The 16,043-nt window shown below is 36.9% G+C and overlaps 1 protein-coding gene across 1 annotated transcript; it reads right to left on the bottom strand.

Annotated features, from left to right (window-relative positions):
• Positions 1 to 9,447: 9,447 nt before the first annotated feature.
• Positions 9,448 to 11,142, bottom strand: LOC123313932. Its single transcript, XM_044899043.1, has one exon. The coding sequence runs from the start codon at positions 11,140 to 11,142 to the stop codon at positions 9,448 to 9,450; it is 1,695 nt and encodes a 564-aa protein (XP_044754978.1).
• Positions 11,143 to 16,043: the final 4,901 nt, after the last annotated feature.

Here is a 16,043-nt window from a genome sequence, read left to right as displayed (position 1 = left end):
TAGCTTTGCTGATGCGAAACCGGTCACCACGTTTGATTAAATGCTGTTAGGAATTTTGAGTTTTTGACTTAGCCCACAAATTTCATATACCTACATCAAAGCGCGTTTCACTATCTGACCTTGAGAGTGGGTGCTGACTTATGTACACCCTCAATATTAAATCATATTAAATTATGCGCCAGTACAATTTTCGTTGCCAACTCTCGGACTAATGGAGGCTGTTCAAAGAAGTTTTTTGCGAGTAAGTAAGTTGTTGAATAAATTCGGTGCAGTTAAGCTTGATGTCAGGAAGGGCGTTGTTTGTTTGAGGTTCCTTCATGGACCCTTGAATGGCACATCTACTCGCTAGAGTAGGATTTCATGTAGGACGCCCAAGTTCTAGACCCGTACGCTTGTTCAACCTTACTACGCCCACAACAAATATGTTGTTTCAGTCATCTGTGTACAGTATGATTTGTTCTAAATTCCATCAGATCTCGCATCTCTGTGATATACACTTTGACAGACAGTCCTTATTAAATAATATATCACAAGGACACTACATATATACAAGAGTTGACATAATTTGTGGAACTTTTTAGTTTTTGTGGTAATGTCACTTCTAATCCCACAGCACACAGAAAACAAAAGGTCATGGCAAAAGGAGTAATCAAACCCACAATATCGATAAATAAGCCAGACGGATAATTCACCGAAGAAGAACAGAAACGATCTTTCAGTTTTCCCAAAACAACCTTCACAGGTAGTAAACCCATAACTAGAATCGATACAGCAATATAGACCTTCACCTTCAATCTATATAGATCACCAGTGTGAAGAAAAATCCTAGAAGAGTCTTCATCTTCTGAAGATAACCAGAAGCTGCTTAAAATGAGTCATATACACAGAAAATGGAGAAGGACAAAAGTTCTCTTCACACCAAAATGGGGACCCACAATCTTCAAGAACAATGAATTGCACATCGTTTCTATTGAAGACAATGAAGAAAGTAGTAGATAACAACATAAGAACATAGAATCTGGAGAATACACCAATTCACAAATGCCAGATGGCCTACAGGACGACCGATCAACAAAAACTGCTCTGTATGACCGTATGACTCTATAGCTAGGTTCCTGGTCGCTCGGGAACAAAAGGAAATGAAGAGGCAAATACAGGGAAGTTGACGTTTATTCATCCAGTGGAATAAAAAAATTTTAATTCTCAAGTGAAATGAGATGACATATGCTTAAGCGGAGAAAGCGATACCTTTCATGTCAATTTATAAATCCGATAATTTTCTGGAAAGTGTTATCGTTTGATTTCTAATTGAAGTGGAATAAAATTCACGTGAGTTATAATTTTTTTTCATTCGAAAAAATAATAATGACAATATCAGTCAAAAGAACACCATAAGGGCACTTCAATCGGACCTGCTATTGCTCTAGAGACAGAATCCAATTCTTCACCTAACAGAATTTCGGGATGACCTTGGAGCCTAGGAAGCTAAATCATTTCAGTTGTGCAAATACAACTTGGTTTACTTGTATACACAGTTGCCAGATTTAGGACGCAACATTATGAGTCGTGTGAAAGACGTATATTGACTGTATATCAGTTTTCATCATTTGAAGCGCCCCCGAAGCGGAATTTGCGTGAACTAAAAATATACTTTAGGTTTCATGAGACGCACTTTACTGCGTCTGGAGATATGTTTTTCAACATGGAATAACTCTTTTATCAAAAGATGAATGAAATCTATAGTTGTTCCAAAGATAGCTCTCGACGTCCTTCACGATTTGCGACCACCCCAGTCGCTGAATCCCTCGAAATAGCAGAGAAAACTTTGAAAAACAATGTTGCGTCCGGTATACGGACGCAGTATTATTCAGGACGCAATAGTGTATGGCCCCAAGACAATGTATGGACGCAACATAGTATGCTGGATAAATATATATATATATATATATATATTGTATAACGTTTGTTAAGCACAGCACAGCCATTGGATACATAGACAGAGCGTTAAAACTTACATCACCGATACTCCGGAAGAAAACATTAATAGAAGTGAGGGAACTCTTGATCAAAAACCACTACCCTGAAACATTCATAAAAAAACTCATAAAACAAAGGACACACCGACTCTACAACACACAATATACAGAGAAATCTACAACGGAGACCACAGTGCGAATACAATTACCATTTATACAGGGACTGTCGCAGAAGATGAACAATATAATCAAACCGTACAACCGTGAAATAGTATATAGGCCATGTAATCAAATCAGTAGTGTGTTTAGCAAATTGAAAGCACCAACACCCAAAACCAAAAAATCACAAGTCGTGTATAGTATACCATGCAAGGACTGTGACAAACAGTACATAGGACAGACTTCACAAAGACTAAAAGACAGACTAAACGCACATAAATACACGAAGAACGCTACCACAGCTCTTAATAAACATAAGAACACAAGCAAACATGAGTTCAATTACGAAGACACAAAAATTTTGGGAATCGAACCTCAACAAAAACGTAGAGAAATATTAGAAATGATCCATATTCAGATAAATAGCGAAAATGTAGTAAACGACAAACAAGACACGAAAAACCTAAGTCATATATATATGCCATTGTTGCGAAGACCATCAAATGAAAGAAGAAGACAAGACTCTGCTGACGTACAAAACAATGACATAGTTGACAAGACAATACACAACAGACGAAACCAAAACGATGATGAAAACATAAAGTAGGATATTTATACAATCATGATTTTATTATATTAATTTTTTGTTGTTTTTAGATGTAATGTATACTGAAGAAGGCATACGCCGAAACGTTTATACGAAATAAATGAACAATACAAAAGTTATCCTAACCTAGATACCCAACATAATGAATGAATGTTATATATATATATATATATATATATATATATATATATATATAGTTATAAAGTGTTAATACCACCTCCAAAATAGTAACTCGTTTAACGCTTTCACCTCATATATATCGCAGTCACCTCCGAAATCGGAGGTGACAACGTTTTGCCTTGTTTTTTAGCTTGTTAGATTCAGGAGGCTTCAGGGACCAACATATCAAAAAATCGTTTTGAGGTCACAACGCACCCCGTTTATGTACTGAACAATCTTTTAGTTCGAGTGTATATCACTGGCGCTAGTGTGCTGAGCTGTATATCGAAGAATTGCTGTGGGCGACTCTTTGCTCGTTAGCACCTCCGAAAATGGCAACGTTGTATTTTCAAAGCAGATGTAGACAGGCGGAATATAAGTATACGGAGGAATTAACTGCAGAGAGGCACAGCGCGCTATCTCCTCCATAATTGCAATCCTGGCGGCATATCTCAACGATTTTTTATCGCATTCTCCTGTAGGGGAAAGAATCACGTGAAAGAAAACCAATCTTGGCTCTCTCGAATGGGATCATGACTGTTTATATTTCATCGTGTGTATCTATGCATCCGTTGAACTTCTTTCATATCAAGCTAAATATTCAGATGTAAATTGTGTTGAATATTCAAGGACAATGAGCCATTCCGAAAATTTTTATTTAAGAATCAAGAGAAAAAATGCAACAAATTTTACAATATCACAGAAAAGAACAACTTCGGCTAAACCGAATGTTGGACATTGTTGTGTTATTTCAGATGGAACGCTCTATATATTTTTCTTAAATCGGATTGCTCAATGATTTTGACGAATCCTTTGCTCAGAAACATCTGTTTTATTATCGATTATGTTTTTATTGGATTTTCCCTAAAATTTGAATAGCTTGTACCATCTCTCTGGTTTAAATTTTTTAGTGATGTATCATAAAGAAAATTACCAATTATATCGAAACAAGTAAAATTTTGTGAAGAATTATCCAAAACAGATTTGCATTTTTCGATAGATCATACACGATGTAAGGGAAAAAATAAACAAAATTGTCTTTTGAAGGGCCTCGAGTCAAAATATTTTGAAATTGTAACCATATTTTTGTCAAGACATGATGAATCTACAAAATGAAGTTATTAATATAGATACATACTCGGATACATATGATTGATTGGTAAATTCCCAAAAGCTATGATGAACAGCGGACACTATGATGGACGCATGATGAAAGGAGAAAGACAAAAGTTAATTTAAGTATTTTCGTTTTATTATTCGAAATAAATGATGATTCTTATAATTAACAAACCAGGTGCAATTGAAATTTTTGTTTTGGTCTTCGAAAATAACACATATTGATTAAACTTCCACTATCCAAAATAAATATGATGCTTCCTCAATGAAAATAAGCGGGGGTAGTTCCTTTAAATTTTTTCCAAATCAACAGCCCTTCCAAGATACAGCTTTTGGAAGGCGATGACGAGTTTACAGTTTTTAATTTTTTGTTACAGGTTCTAAAAAACACTGAGTCATAAAACTATACATATAATGAAGCACTGAGTAGATTGGTACCAGTTTCAACTTCGGCAAGCTCGTAGTTTAGGCGGTAATTTGCTATCGATTTTTATAATGTGTCTCTCCCTTAAATTCAAAACGTTGTGTTAAAATGTTGAAATTTGAGTTATTATGCTATTGTCATAGAAGTTTACGAAACTAGCAGGTCGGGGGATCCAAGATTTCGAGCCGATTCACCTTAAAAAAAAATAATAAGTAAACCAAATATTATTATCGAATGACACCAACATTAGTTCGAAGAAAATGTACCGTTTCCAAAATAATCAGAATTTTATTGAAATACCTAAAGTTGCCGATTTTCGAACTATTTTTCTTAATAACAGGGCCACTTTGTGAAAAAGGATATCGATTTTAAATTATATTGAACTAATGTTATTGTTTAATCTCCCCTAATTGAAATTATTTTAAGTAGTTAATCGATAACCATAACCTAAGTAAATGTAAATTGAAACAATTGTTTTTTCTACATGATTTTTAATACTCAGAATAAACAGGGGTGATAATATGGAAGAAAAACGCTATCCTTATTCACAAATTGGCCATGTGATTGAAAAAATAGTTCGAAAATCGGCAACTTTAGGTTAGGTTTTCTCAGAAACGGTACATTTTCGCTCAACTAATGTTGGTGTCATTCGATAGTATTTTATCTACTCTATCGTGGTGTGACGTTTGATTCAATAGTTTTGGGGCACCCTTTATATATATAGGTTCCTTCGGGGTTTTTTGAAATTTCACGAATTTCCGTTTCGCAATAACTCCTGAAATTCTCGATCAAGTCAACTGAAAATTTATATTTAGCCTTGAGTTGTTAACTTCATTGAAACAGAGCATTAAAATTCGAAAAAAATCAGGACCGGGCTCAGTGAGGCTTCACTTAAATTCAAACTCATAAAAACTCCGTGTATGTAGTTTTTTAATCATAATTTTAACTTTTTTGTTATCTGCATTATTATTGTCTCAAAATGAATTGATTTTTGGGTTGTTCCACCAGTTGATCATGTTCTAGAAATAATTGTTTTGGTCAGATGCCTCTAAGGAATAGAGCACTTCATGCAGTGGCGGCTGGTCTGTGAGGGCTATAGGGCTACAGCCCCCCATACAAGAAATCACAAGAAATCAATCCTTCTATGCTATTTACCTTCCCATACGATTTTCAATGAAAATATTACTTTCCACGGTTATTTATATAATTTATTAATGTAAAACTTTCATGCGACTCCTGCAGTTTTGTTTATTTCAATCATAATTTAGCAGTTCGTCCCTGCATGGGCGATGAATCGTATAGCCCCGAATTCTTGCATTCGGACAGTCATTCGGCTCCAGCCGCAACTCTTCGTGTCGGTCGTTTCAAGGAGTAAAAGGGCTACGATAAAAGTCGCCCCTATCCGCTTCATTCTAGCCGCTGCCGGCTAGCGTATAGACAACCTAGCGTGCGTTTGTATTTGCTTACGTTTTGAAATCACGGCGGACAATAGTGTTCAAAATATTTTAAAAACTGATTTCGCGAGGCTTTCGCTGGCGGAAAAAAGCCGTATTCAACTGCTGGGTAGACCGACTCCCGATTTAAATTCAACCCAGGCAGATAAAACTTCTTAAGCAAGACGATTCTCAAGACAAGTGTATAACAATTGATAACGTATGGGCAAGGGCAGGATTTAGAGATTTGAAGCACCTTAATGAAAAAATTAAGAAGCATGAGCTATTTGCCAAGCATGTAAATTGTTCGACAGAATTAGCTTTTCTGGTTACGACTAATATCGCTGCTCAATTAGAATACCGGAATAATATTATTAAGCACAACGAGCAAGCAGATAAGAACAGGTATGTTTCAAAAAGAATTATAAATTGCATACAATTTTGCGGAAAACTGGTTTTAAAATTTCATATTTTTATTATTATTCTAAAAGTAGCCCCCTAGTGAACTAGATCACGAGCCGCCACTGACTTCATGGAAATGTATTTAGAAATTCTTAATTGATTTGTTTTCGAAGAATACTCTGTTGAATGTGTTCAACAATAATACCATATTCGGTCTTCAAAATAGTCATTCACAATGATAAAATGTTTCAAAATTGATAATACCCAAATATGGATGGAAAAACTACGCTATTTTGAAACTACAAATTAAAACTTGATCTTCAGAATTTATCTTTTTTTCTATGGACAACTAGTTGTGTGAATAAAAACAAAGAAAGAAATCGCGGGGTGTCAGATCTGGAGATCTAGCAGTCCAATGTTGTCCTACCCTTCTAATGAAATGAACTGAAATACTGATAAATATTTTGGTTGTTGCATGAATATCATCAATGTTTCAATAATAAATTGTGATAAGACCAGACCAATCCATAGATTTCCATAGATCCAATAATGACTATATTACGGAATCGGTGAAGAATTCGAAATTGCATTCATCATACTTATTCGAAGTGCCAATCATTACCTTCACTAAAAGACCAAATGAGGTGAAAATCAGTTCGGAAAATTACTTCAGTTCCACGATGTCCATAAAAAGCGATTCATTCGGAAGATATCAGGTTATAATTATTATTTTCATGATAGCGTAGTTTTTTATTTCTATTTTTGTTCAACATCAATAATGAAGCTTATTATCACTGTAAATGACTTATCTGAATAACCAGATATGCTATAAATATCAAAAACAAATGCAAGATATATATTGAGAACGAAAAAATTCAGTTGACCATTTACAATTCCATTTTTAGATTTCCACATTTGATTGGCGATCATATTCATCATTCATCCCATTAATTAATGTGAAGTAAAAGTCAATATGCAGTGCTGTTTATTCCAGAGGCATTTCACCACCAAACAATTATTCATTAAAAATAATCCACTGATAAGGCATACCAAAATTTCATTGGTTTTTCATTGATTTTGAGAAAATCAATGCAGATACCTAAAAAATTCAAAGTTATGACGAAAAACTACAAACTGAGTGTTTTGCATGAGTTTAAATTCGAATATAGCCTCAATGAGTCCGGTCCTGTGTTCGTCAAATTTTAATGTTCTGTTTTATTGAAACTTACAAGTTTAAGCGCTAAGCTGATAATTAATTTTTAGCAGAATCCAACTAAAATATTTGGAGTTATAGCCGAACGAAAATTCGAGAAATTTGAATAAACTCCTTTGTATATCGGAAACGGAATGCCTAAGACACACATATGAGGTGTTCTGAACTCAGCTCAATTCCCTCTATTCACGGTTTTCGTTTGTCCGTTTACTTGTGAAGCACCCTGTGTACTGAAAAATCGCAAAAGACTGATGAGAAATCCCATTAAATCAGGGAGTTTCTTTTGATCCCCTATGATGAAAAATGTCAATATCCAGTTTTTATTATTATTTGGGGTGATTAATCGAAAATCCCCAATATCTCGAAAATCAAGGCACTTTTACCAAACGTGAAATATATTTATCTGAACCGTCAAAGAGTCCTCTACCCGCAGGCTCCATATTATCCATTCATTACCCCACACCCTGTATAATTATTTTTATTATATCAATGTATTGAAAATAAACAGACATGAATACAAGCCAGTTGTTTTGTTTGAAGGTGAAGCTCCTCTTGCTTCAAACTTCTTTTAATTAATTTGACTACCATTCACGCAAGATGATTTTTGTTGAAGAATTTAACATTCTTGTAATTATCCGTTCATTTCTTCAAGAGATACCCCTTCTCTACCACCTTTGAGTATTCAACTCAATGCTAACACTGCATCAAATGCATCTCATCTTCGGGTTGATTTTTTTGAATTCTACAACTGATGTAACGTCTTCAACCTTCAGCAAAAGAAGATAAACAATAGTAACTCTCCTCAAGCTACTGATCACTTGTATTTTCCATGTAAATAAATAGATTTGGTATTTCTTCAATCGGTTTATATAAACGTCAATTATGTTCGTTACATATTTTCGACTCAATATTTTCCGATGTGATTTGACTTTATGATGAAATACGTAATTACTGAGAGTCTCACGTAAAACGGACTACGTAGCACTGATTTAAAACTCAAAAATGTTTTGACAAGCGTCTTAACCCAACATTTTCGTACCATACAGAGTGAAAGGTATCCAATTTCCATGGCCAATCCAGTGCTAAAATGAAAGTGAATGAAGTATAGAAGCCGAAAGTAAAACGTATATCTTTGTTGATTCATTCGGGAAAAACATTTCAATGGAGTTCCTAATATCGTGTATATAATGCCCAGAAATAAGATAACATACCAGAACAAATTCGGTAAAATTGTCTTTGGAATTAATCTTATATGTCACGTTCATTGTCATGTATCATTCATTTGGGGACCTATATGGTATTTAACTCCCCTATCGGACGAAGTATCGTGGACATAAGCATATTTATTCAAAATTGTTGATATATTCATGAAGAAAAGATAATAATTTCTGTCCAAATTCATTTACACCGAGATCACGAACATAATCAATCAATTATATTATTAGCGTATGAAGTTTATCAATATTAGTATCGTTCTCGAACTATATACAGGTTTCAATATGTCTGAATGAAACGGAAAAGCAGCTGTATTTTATATATGAGTAGAATTCAAGCTGGCTCACTTTCTGTCCTCCTAAAATCTGGCAACGTTGCGGGAGGTGAGAGCGCACTACTAATAAGAAATATATGCGGAGGTAGTAAGGTCTGATTCGTTTGAAGAAAAATTTTTCGATAAAAATCTTTTCCCCTCTTTAGGTACCCCTGTTATTTACCTTCCCCTCTACATATATAAGCAAAAATTATTCCAATTATAAAACTCCTTCACCCGGAGGTCAGGTCGCCCAATGAACTTAACGGAGGTAACAACGAACTACAGGTTCATATATATATATATATATATATATATATATATATATATATATATATATTTTTTTTTTTTTTTTTTTTTTTTTTTTTATTCTTCACCACAATGGGGTTGGTTCACCGAGTACACCGGTCCGTTTTCGGACAAGGTGGACTCAGGAAGTGGTAAGGAACTTTCGCACTATCCTTGTGGTTGCAAGAATAACCTGTTTCTGTGCAGTACTTATTAATTCTTTTTGTAGACCCAGCATGCCAGTGTACTCCTCCAAGTGTGCCTCGACCAGTCCATTGGTGGAAATTATGAGTGGGAGAATCACCACCGACCTGAGAGCGTAAGTGTTCTTCAATTCGAAGGCAAGATCTTGATACTTCGTAAGCTTCTCCGTGAATGCTTTGGATATATTATCATCAGCTGGAACCGTGACATCCATGATTTTGGCAGATCTTTGCCCCTTGTCGAAAAGCACTATATCGGGCCTATTATGCGGTATTGGTTTGTCCGTTGTTATGACCATATCCCAATAAAGTTTATATGCGCCGTTTTCCAAAACTGTGCTCGGACGATACTCATATGGCTTTTTTGATCTTTTCACCAATCCGGTTTCTTCGGCGATGGCTCTATGGAAAATTCTAGCCATGGCATTATGTCTCTCCGTGTAGTCTGTCGGCGCCAAGACGGAACACGAGGACACGACGTGTTGTATAGATTCCGGCGCCTGCAAGCATCTACGGCATCTATCAGTTGGTATGTTTCTTGCCGTTATGTTTTTTATGTAGGATCTCGTTGGGACCACCTGATCTTGGATGGCAACGAGTCTGCCTTCCGTTTCTGGGTACAGGTATCCAGCCCTAAGGTAAGTTAGTGACTCCTTTTTATTGATGTTATTTTTTTCCAGGTTACCAGGATACCTCCCATGGAGCGCTTTGCTATGCCACTCCCGAATGAGTTGTGCCTCTGTTATACCACCAACTGGTCCCTCCTGGCTGCTCAGATTTAATGGAGTCAAGTTCTCGTCACTCCGACATATAGCTTGCAAAAGAGGTGAGTTCTTTGCATGAAAATATTCCCGCATGCTTACGACTGTTTCGTTGTACAATTTCTCAATATTTTGCAGACCTCTCCCTCCTTCCTGTCTTCTGATATATAGTCGATTAGACGAAGCGTGTGGGTGGTGAACTCCGTGCCTGGTTAGTAGCGCGCGCGTTTTAATATCGAGTTCTTTTAATTCTGCAGCAGTCCACTTGATAATTCCAAATGAGTATGACAAACACGGGAGAGCCCACATGTTCATCGACGTGAACGTCGCTTTAGCATTCAGCTTGGACTGCAGTATTTTTTTCACTCTCGAGAAGTATTTTTCCCGAAAAATGTTCTTCATTTCGGCCTTCTTTATGTCCAAGGCTTGTTGTATTCCTAGGTATTTATAATGACCTTGCGCGCTGAGCCTAGGTATTGTTACGTCCTCCATGACTGCGAGTCCCTCGCCATCCCGTATTTGCCCCCTTCCTACGTGAACCACCGCGCACTTATCCACCCCAATTTCCATCCCTATGGTCTTCGTGAAGGACGCGACTATTTTTAAAAGTTTTTTCATTTCTTCTTCATTAGCAGCATATAATTTAAGATCATCGATATACATTTGGTGGCTTATTTTGATGTTCCGAGATCTCTCCACAATATATCCATATTTCTGTCTGTTTATGAGCTGACTGAGGAGGTTCATCGCCAGGCAGAACCAGAGGGGACTAAGAGTATCCCCCTGAAATATGCCACTTTTTATATTTATTGTTCCTGTTTTGTAGTGATGGTTTTTAGTGTTGACGACCAGGTTCGTACGCCAAGTCTTCATCATATATATATATATATATATATATATATATATATATATATATATACATCTGGCATACTTTATTGCGTCCTTTCAAAAAGCAACCTTATTGCGTCTCCCAGAAATACGCTACCTAGGTGGAATCTGATCGAAGTATATTAATCTACGCAAAAAATTACGTAGTTTGGTCGTTTCAGATCTCAAATATCTTTATTAATAAAGAAGTTGATATACGCACATTATTGCGTCCTTTCATGGTCCTACCATTAGTGCGTCCGGCGTATATTTTGTTTTCATATGTAGCACAATGCTGCGTCCGAATTTTATTCAATCTTTCACCATTAGCATGTTGTTGCGTCCAGCGTAGTTGCCACATATGTTTTAGAATCTGGTACAGTAGGAATATTCGAACTCGTATGAGTGACGTGATCGTATTATTATAACATTGGCTCCAGTTATTACAACTTTCATCTTTCAAAACACCTCTATATTTATGATGGCTATCATCCTTAGTTTGTGGACTGCTCACTTGGGGAATCGTATTTCAGGATGCTTTAAACACTCTTTAAGTGTCTTTTTGTCAAGAAGAGCTTTAGTGATTATGTAATAATTTTAAAAATGTTATATATTTCATTTTCGTTTTTCTTGATGATAAATGAATGTGAGAGAGTGGTGCTCTGGAGATAACTTAAATTAGGAATGCATTAACTACACAGTCGCTAGTTTATCCTACGAACAATTTGGCAGTCTGGGTAGTCAACTACTCTGAGAGAGTTCTCAGGGTAGTTAAATGGACGGCGAATGAAATTCTCGAGTTCGATAGAAGAGTTTGAATATGAATCGTAGCCTGCATCCTAGCTCTTCGATATACAAGGACTCTCTTTGCTTATAGGAGGACGAAACCATTGAGCATATCCTCAGTGACTGCCCAGCAGCAGACAAGGTTCGCTCAGGCTGGTTCTAGGGGAACTCATGAACTACTCCTCCTCTGTTATCACCTCTTCCCTTGGAAGATGGCACTGGAGGTAGAAGTTTAGCTCTTTGAGCTCGTTTGTGTGCCACAATAGACCGCTTTGGTCGCGGTAGCAGGTCTGGGGGATTCGACAGATGCGCCGAACAAACTGTAACTGTAACTCTTCGATACAAAGGATATACCTTCCTTGAATGCAGGAAGACAGGGGTTTCAAAGTTTGCAATACCAGCATTATACACAAAAGTTGGAAATGGAATATTGGAATGGAATGGAATATTGGAAAATTGGTCACCTCAACATCTTGCAGGGCTAGCCGTGATCGACGAAAACTCTTATGCACATCTTGTCCGCTTGCAGAATTCATACTTTATCAGGGTATATAGAGAGACACAATGTGAATTCCTTACTTCCATCTGAGAGAAGTTTATGGCATAGACAAATAACCAAAGCTCATTTGTACCTCCAAAGACCAAAGGTGTTTTTGAGAATGATAAAGCTCGCATATATTGCAATTAGGCTTTTTCAAAAGCGTGTATATACACGCAATAAAGCTCGATAAAGTTCTGCCAGAAAAAGAGCTCAAAGAATTTCTTATGTTGTATTCCCTTCGCTGCCAAAAATAATGTGGTAGTGAACGAAGAACAGAAAAGTGAAAAATACAAAGGATCAATGTTCGAACAGGGGGCTTCATACCCAGGGCATAAAGTTTGAATGGTAAATCTGATTGAAAAATTTTTAGATCTGAGAACTAATAACGTTACTGAATTGGAGATTATTCTGGCCTGCAGAACTCTGGCAGAATGAAGAACTATCTCAAGAACGTGGGGACAACACCTGGTTCTGTCACTAGGGCAAGAAAAGGGGTTCTGGACGTGACAATGGTCAACGCAGCTTCCAGAAGAAGTGTTAAAGCTTGGGAAATGGTGACCAAACCATCAATCTCTGACCATAGGATAATCGAATATAAAATAACAGAAGAGGAACTGATCCACCATTGAGATCCATCTGAAGCAAAACTTACAACAGTTCGAAACTAATTGGCCAAACCTCTCGCATTACGATCTGGAACAAAAAGTCGATCAGGGAATTTTAGAGGCCTTCCACTCCAGTTATCCACTCCCAGAAGTTTGAACAAGTGAGGATGCATCTAATTAATCCTATTCGTGCATGGGCACATGCCGACGATTTTAAAATCTTTGGTGATATAGGCTCTATTGAAGACTGCGTTTCCTGCAGCGTGCTTTGTGGACTCATTCTTGATTTGATGTGGCAGAAATCAACTACCATTGAGCATTTTTGAGTGCAATGTCGCCACGTACACCAGGAAAAAGAACTATTTACTGTATAGTTATAGTCTTGATTGCAGCGTCCTGAGCAAAAAAACGGAGATAAAAGATCTTGGCGTTGTTTTGATCAAAGTTTTACATTTGTTCCTCATGTTAATCATTTACTTGGTACGAGGCCAAGATTGTATGTATTCATCGTGCGTAATAGCAGATATTTTCTGATCCGGAAACCATGATTTTGCTGTTCAATACATTTGTGACGAACAAACTGGAGTTTGGATGCATCGCTTGGAACCCAATATACGATTGCCATACACATCACAATGACATATATTCCGAGAGCTGGCGACGAAAATCGGCAAAAGATTTGTAATGGATCATAATTGAATATGAGTTAGTTTCGATGGTGTATATGAATCAGCACCCACGCTAAAAGGTCAGGTAGTGGAACATCTGACGGCGACGCTCTTCGATTTATATAAAATTACAATATCCGTACTTTTGGGGTGACTGCTGACTGCCTCTCTTCTATTGATATGTGGTCTGAATATTTTATTCACAAATAATATATGATATTTGAGCAGTAAATGCAGTTTCAGCCAATACAATTCTTTGGAAACAACATCGTCAAGGCAGCAACTTATGTGGTGTACTGACACACCGCGTTTCATTTAAATGAGATCTGACCACTTTTTCAAGTTTTCTGTTCTATGAACTAGTGACAATTTTCAATCATTACAAAATACTTGTAGAGTGTGTTGTAATTTCATATACCTACATCAAAGCGCGTCGCCGCTAGGTGTTCCATTACCTGACCTTGAGAGTGGGCTGACTTATGTACACCCTCAATACTAAATCATATTAAATTATGCGCCAGTACAAAACTTTTGCCGAATTTCGTAGCCAGCTCTCGGACTACTGGAGGCTGTTCAGAGAAGTTTTTTCGAGTAAGATCATGCTGTTTTGTTGAATGAATTCGGTGCAGTTAAGTTTGATGTCAGGAAGGGCGTTGTTTGTTTGAGGTTCCTTCATGGACCCTTGAAGGGCACATCTACTCGCTAGAGTAGGATTTCATGTAGGACGCCCAAGTTCTAGACCCGTACGCTTGTTCAACCTTAGCCCGGGTGTCCACTGGAAGCGTACTCGAGCGGCTACGCGCTCACGTGAAACGAGCGTGAACGTGCGGCAAGCGGCTACAGATCTCAAGTAACGTATTTCAATACAGCATTGTCCACTGCAGGCGACTTCGAGCGAGCGTATTCAAGCGGCTACGAGCTCGTACGCGCGTTCCGCCTGAAATGGGATCTGTAGCGAGTGTAGCGCGAGTACGCCCGTTGGCTCATTCATTCCAGTCCGGTTAAATTGAGATTCAGTAAGGATTTTGTGCCTATAAAAGATTTCTATTGCTTAATTGGCTTCATCAGTGACCGAATTGAATCATCTTGGGTTTTTTCCTTCAAATGAATTGAACATAACTTTTGGCCGCAAAGCAATGGGGTTTTTTGTAGTTTTTCAATCATATGTCCTCAAGAAATACGGATATGGACTAATTACTTGGGAGAAAAGCTATAGAGTACTGAATTCTACGTCGAATGCCATCAAGTGTGTACTTTTTCTCACTAATGGATCCCAAAGTTGTGACAATTTCCTGAAACATTTTTAAGTGTTATATTTCATATTGATTTCTCGGAAAAATCCTTGAAAGCAGCTTATATATGAGAGAAGTATAAAAACGTATAAAAGAGTTGTAAAGCATTAAATTTCACATCGATTGAAAACACACGTTCATCACACAAATACAAGTTTTTCGTTAATATTTCAGATTTAAAACGTCATAGACCATTTCGTGGTCATGGACAGTCAACGATAATATCTCTGAAATTTTGCTCAACATTGATATGTTCAGAGAATGCCATCAAGTGTGTACTTTTTCTCACTAATGGATCCCAAAGTTGTGACAATTTCCTGAAACATTTTTAAGTGTTATATTTCATAGTGATTTCTCGGAAAAATCCTTGAAAGCAGCTTATATATGAGAGAAGTATAAAAACGTATAAAAGAGTTGTAAAGCACATCGATTGAAAACACACGTTCATCACACAAATACAATTTTTTCGTTAATATTTCAGATTTAAAACGTCATAGACCATTTCGTGGTCATGGACAGTCAACGATAATATCTCTGAAATTTAGCTCAACATTGATATACTCTAATATGGAAACGGGTTGAGGAACGCCGCCTCAATCGAGAATTTAGTGATCTATAATAAAAAAAATTGATCTTTGTTTATATTCAGTTTTCCAGGGGGGATAAAATCGAAAAAAAAAACGAAAACACGCATTTTTGGCCACGAAAAAATTAGCTGAGGAGGAAACCTTTCTAGATGAGTCAAACAATTGAATACTTATTGGAAGTTGTTTTCATCGCATTGTCTGTAAAATAAAATTCTATTCATTCAGTAGTAGTTGGGAAATATATAAGGTCCGTTCTTCGGTTGACAGTAGAAATGGTTGAATTCTCGATTTGATTTTGGCTATAAAAATTGCAGCCATCGCAAACAACAAGCAATACTGGATTGAGAACGATCCTTCGGCTCCAACACTGAATTGAACGCACGAAGCCGCCTCCCGTGGACAACCTCTGTAGCGCCGCTCCGCCTGTT

Source organism: Coccinella septempunctata, chromosome 5 (assembly GCF_907165205.1).
Source record: "Coccinella septempunctata chromosome 5, icCocSept1.1, whole genome shotgun sequence".
Lineage (NCBI taxonomy): Eukaryota > Metazoa > Arthropoda > Insecta > Coleoptera > Coccinellidae > Coccinella > Coccinella septempunctata.
Note: the sequence above shows the minus strand (reverse complement) of the source record. Positions and strands in the feature narration are given on the sequence as shown.

Bases quoted from the DNA above. Each gene is read 5' to 3' on its own strand.
- LOC123313932 (XM_044899043.1), bottom strand. From the start codon at position 11,142: ATGAAGACTTGGCGTACGAACCTGGTCGTCAACACTAAAAACCATCAC.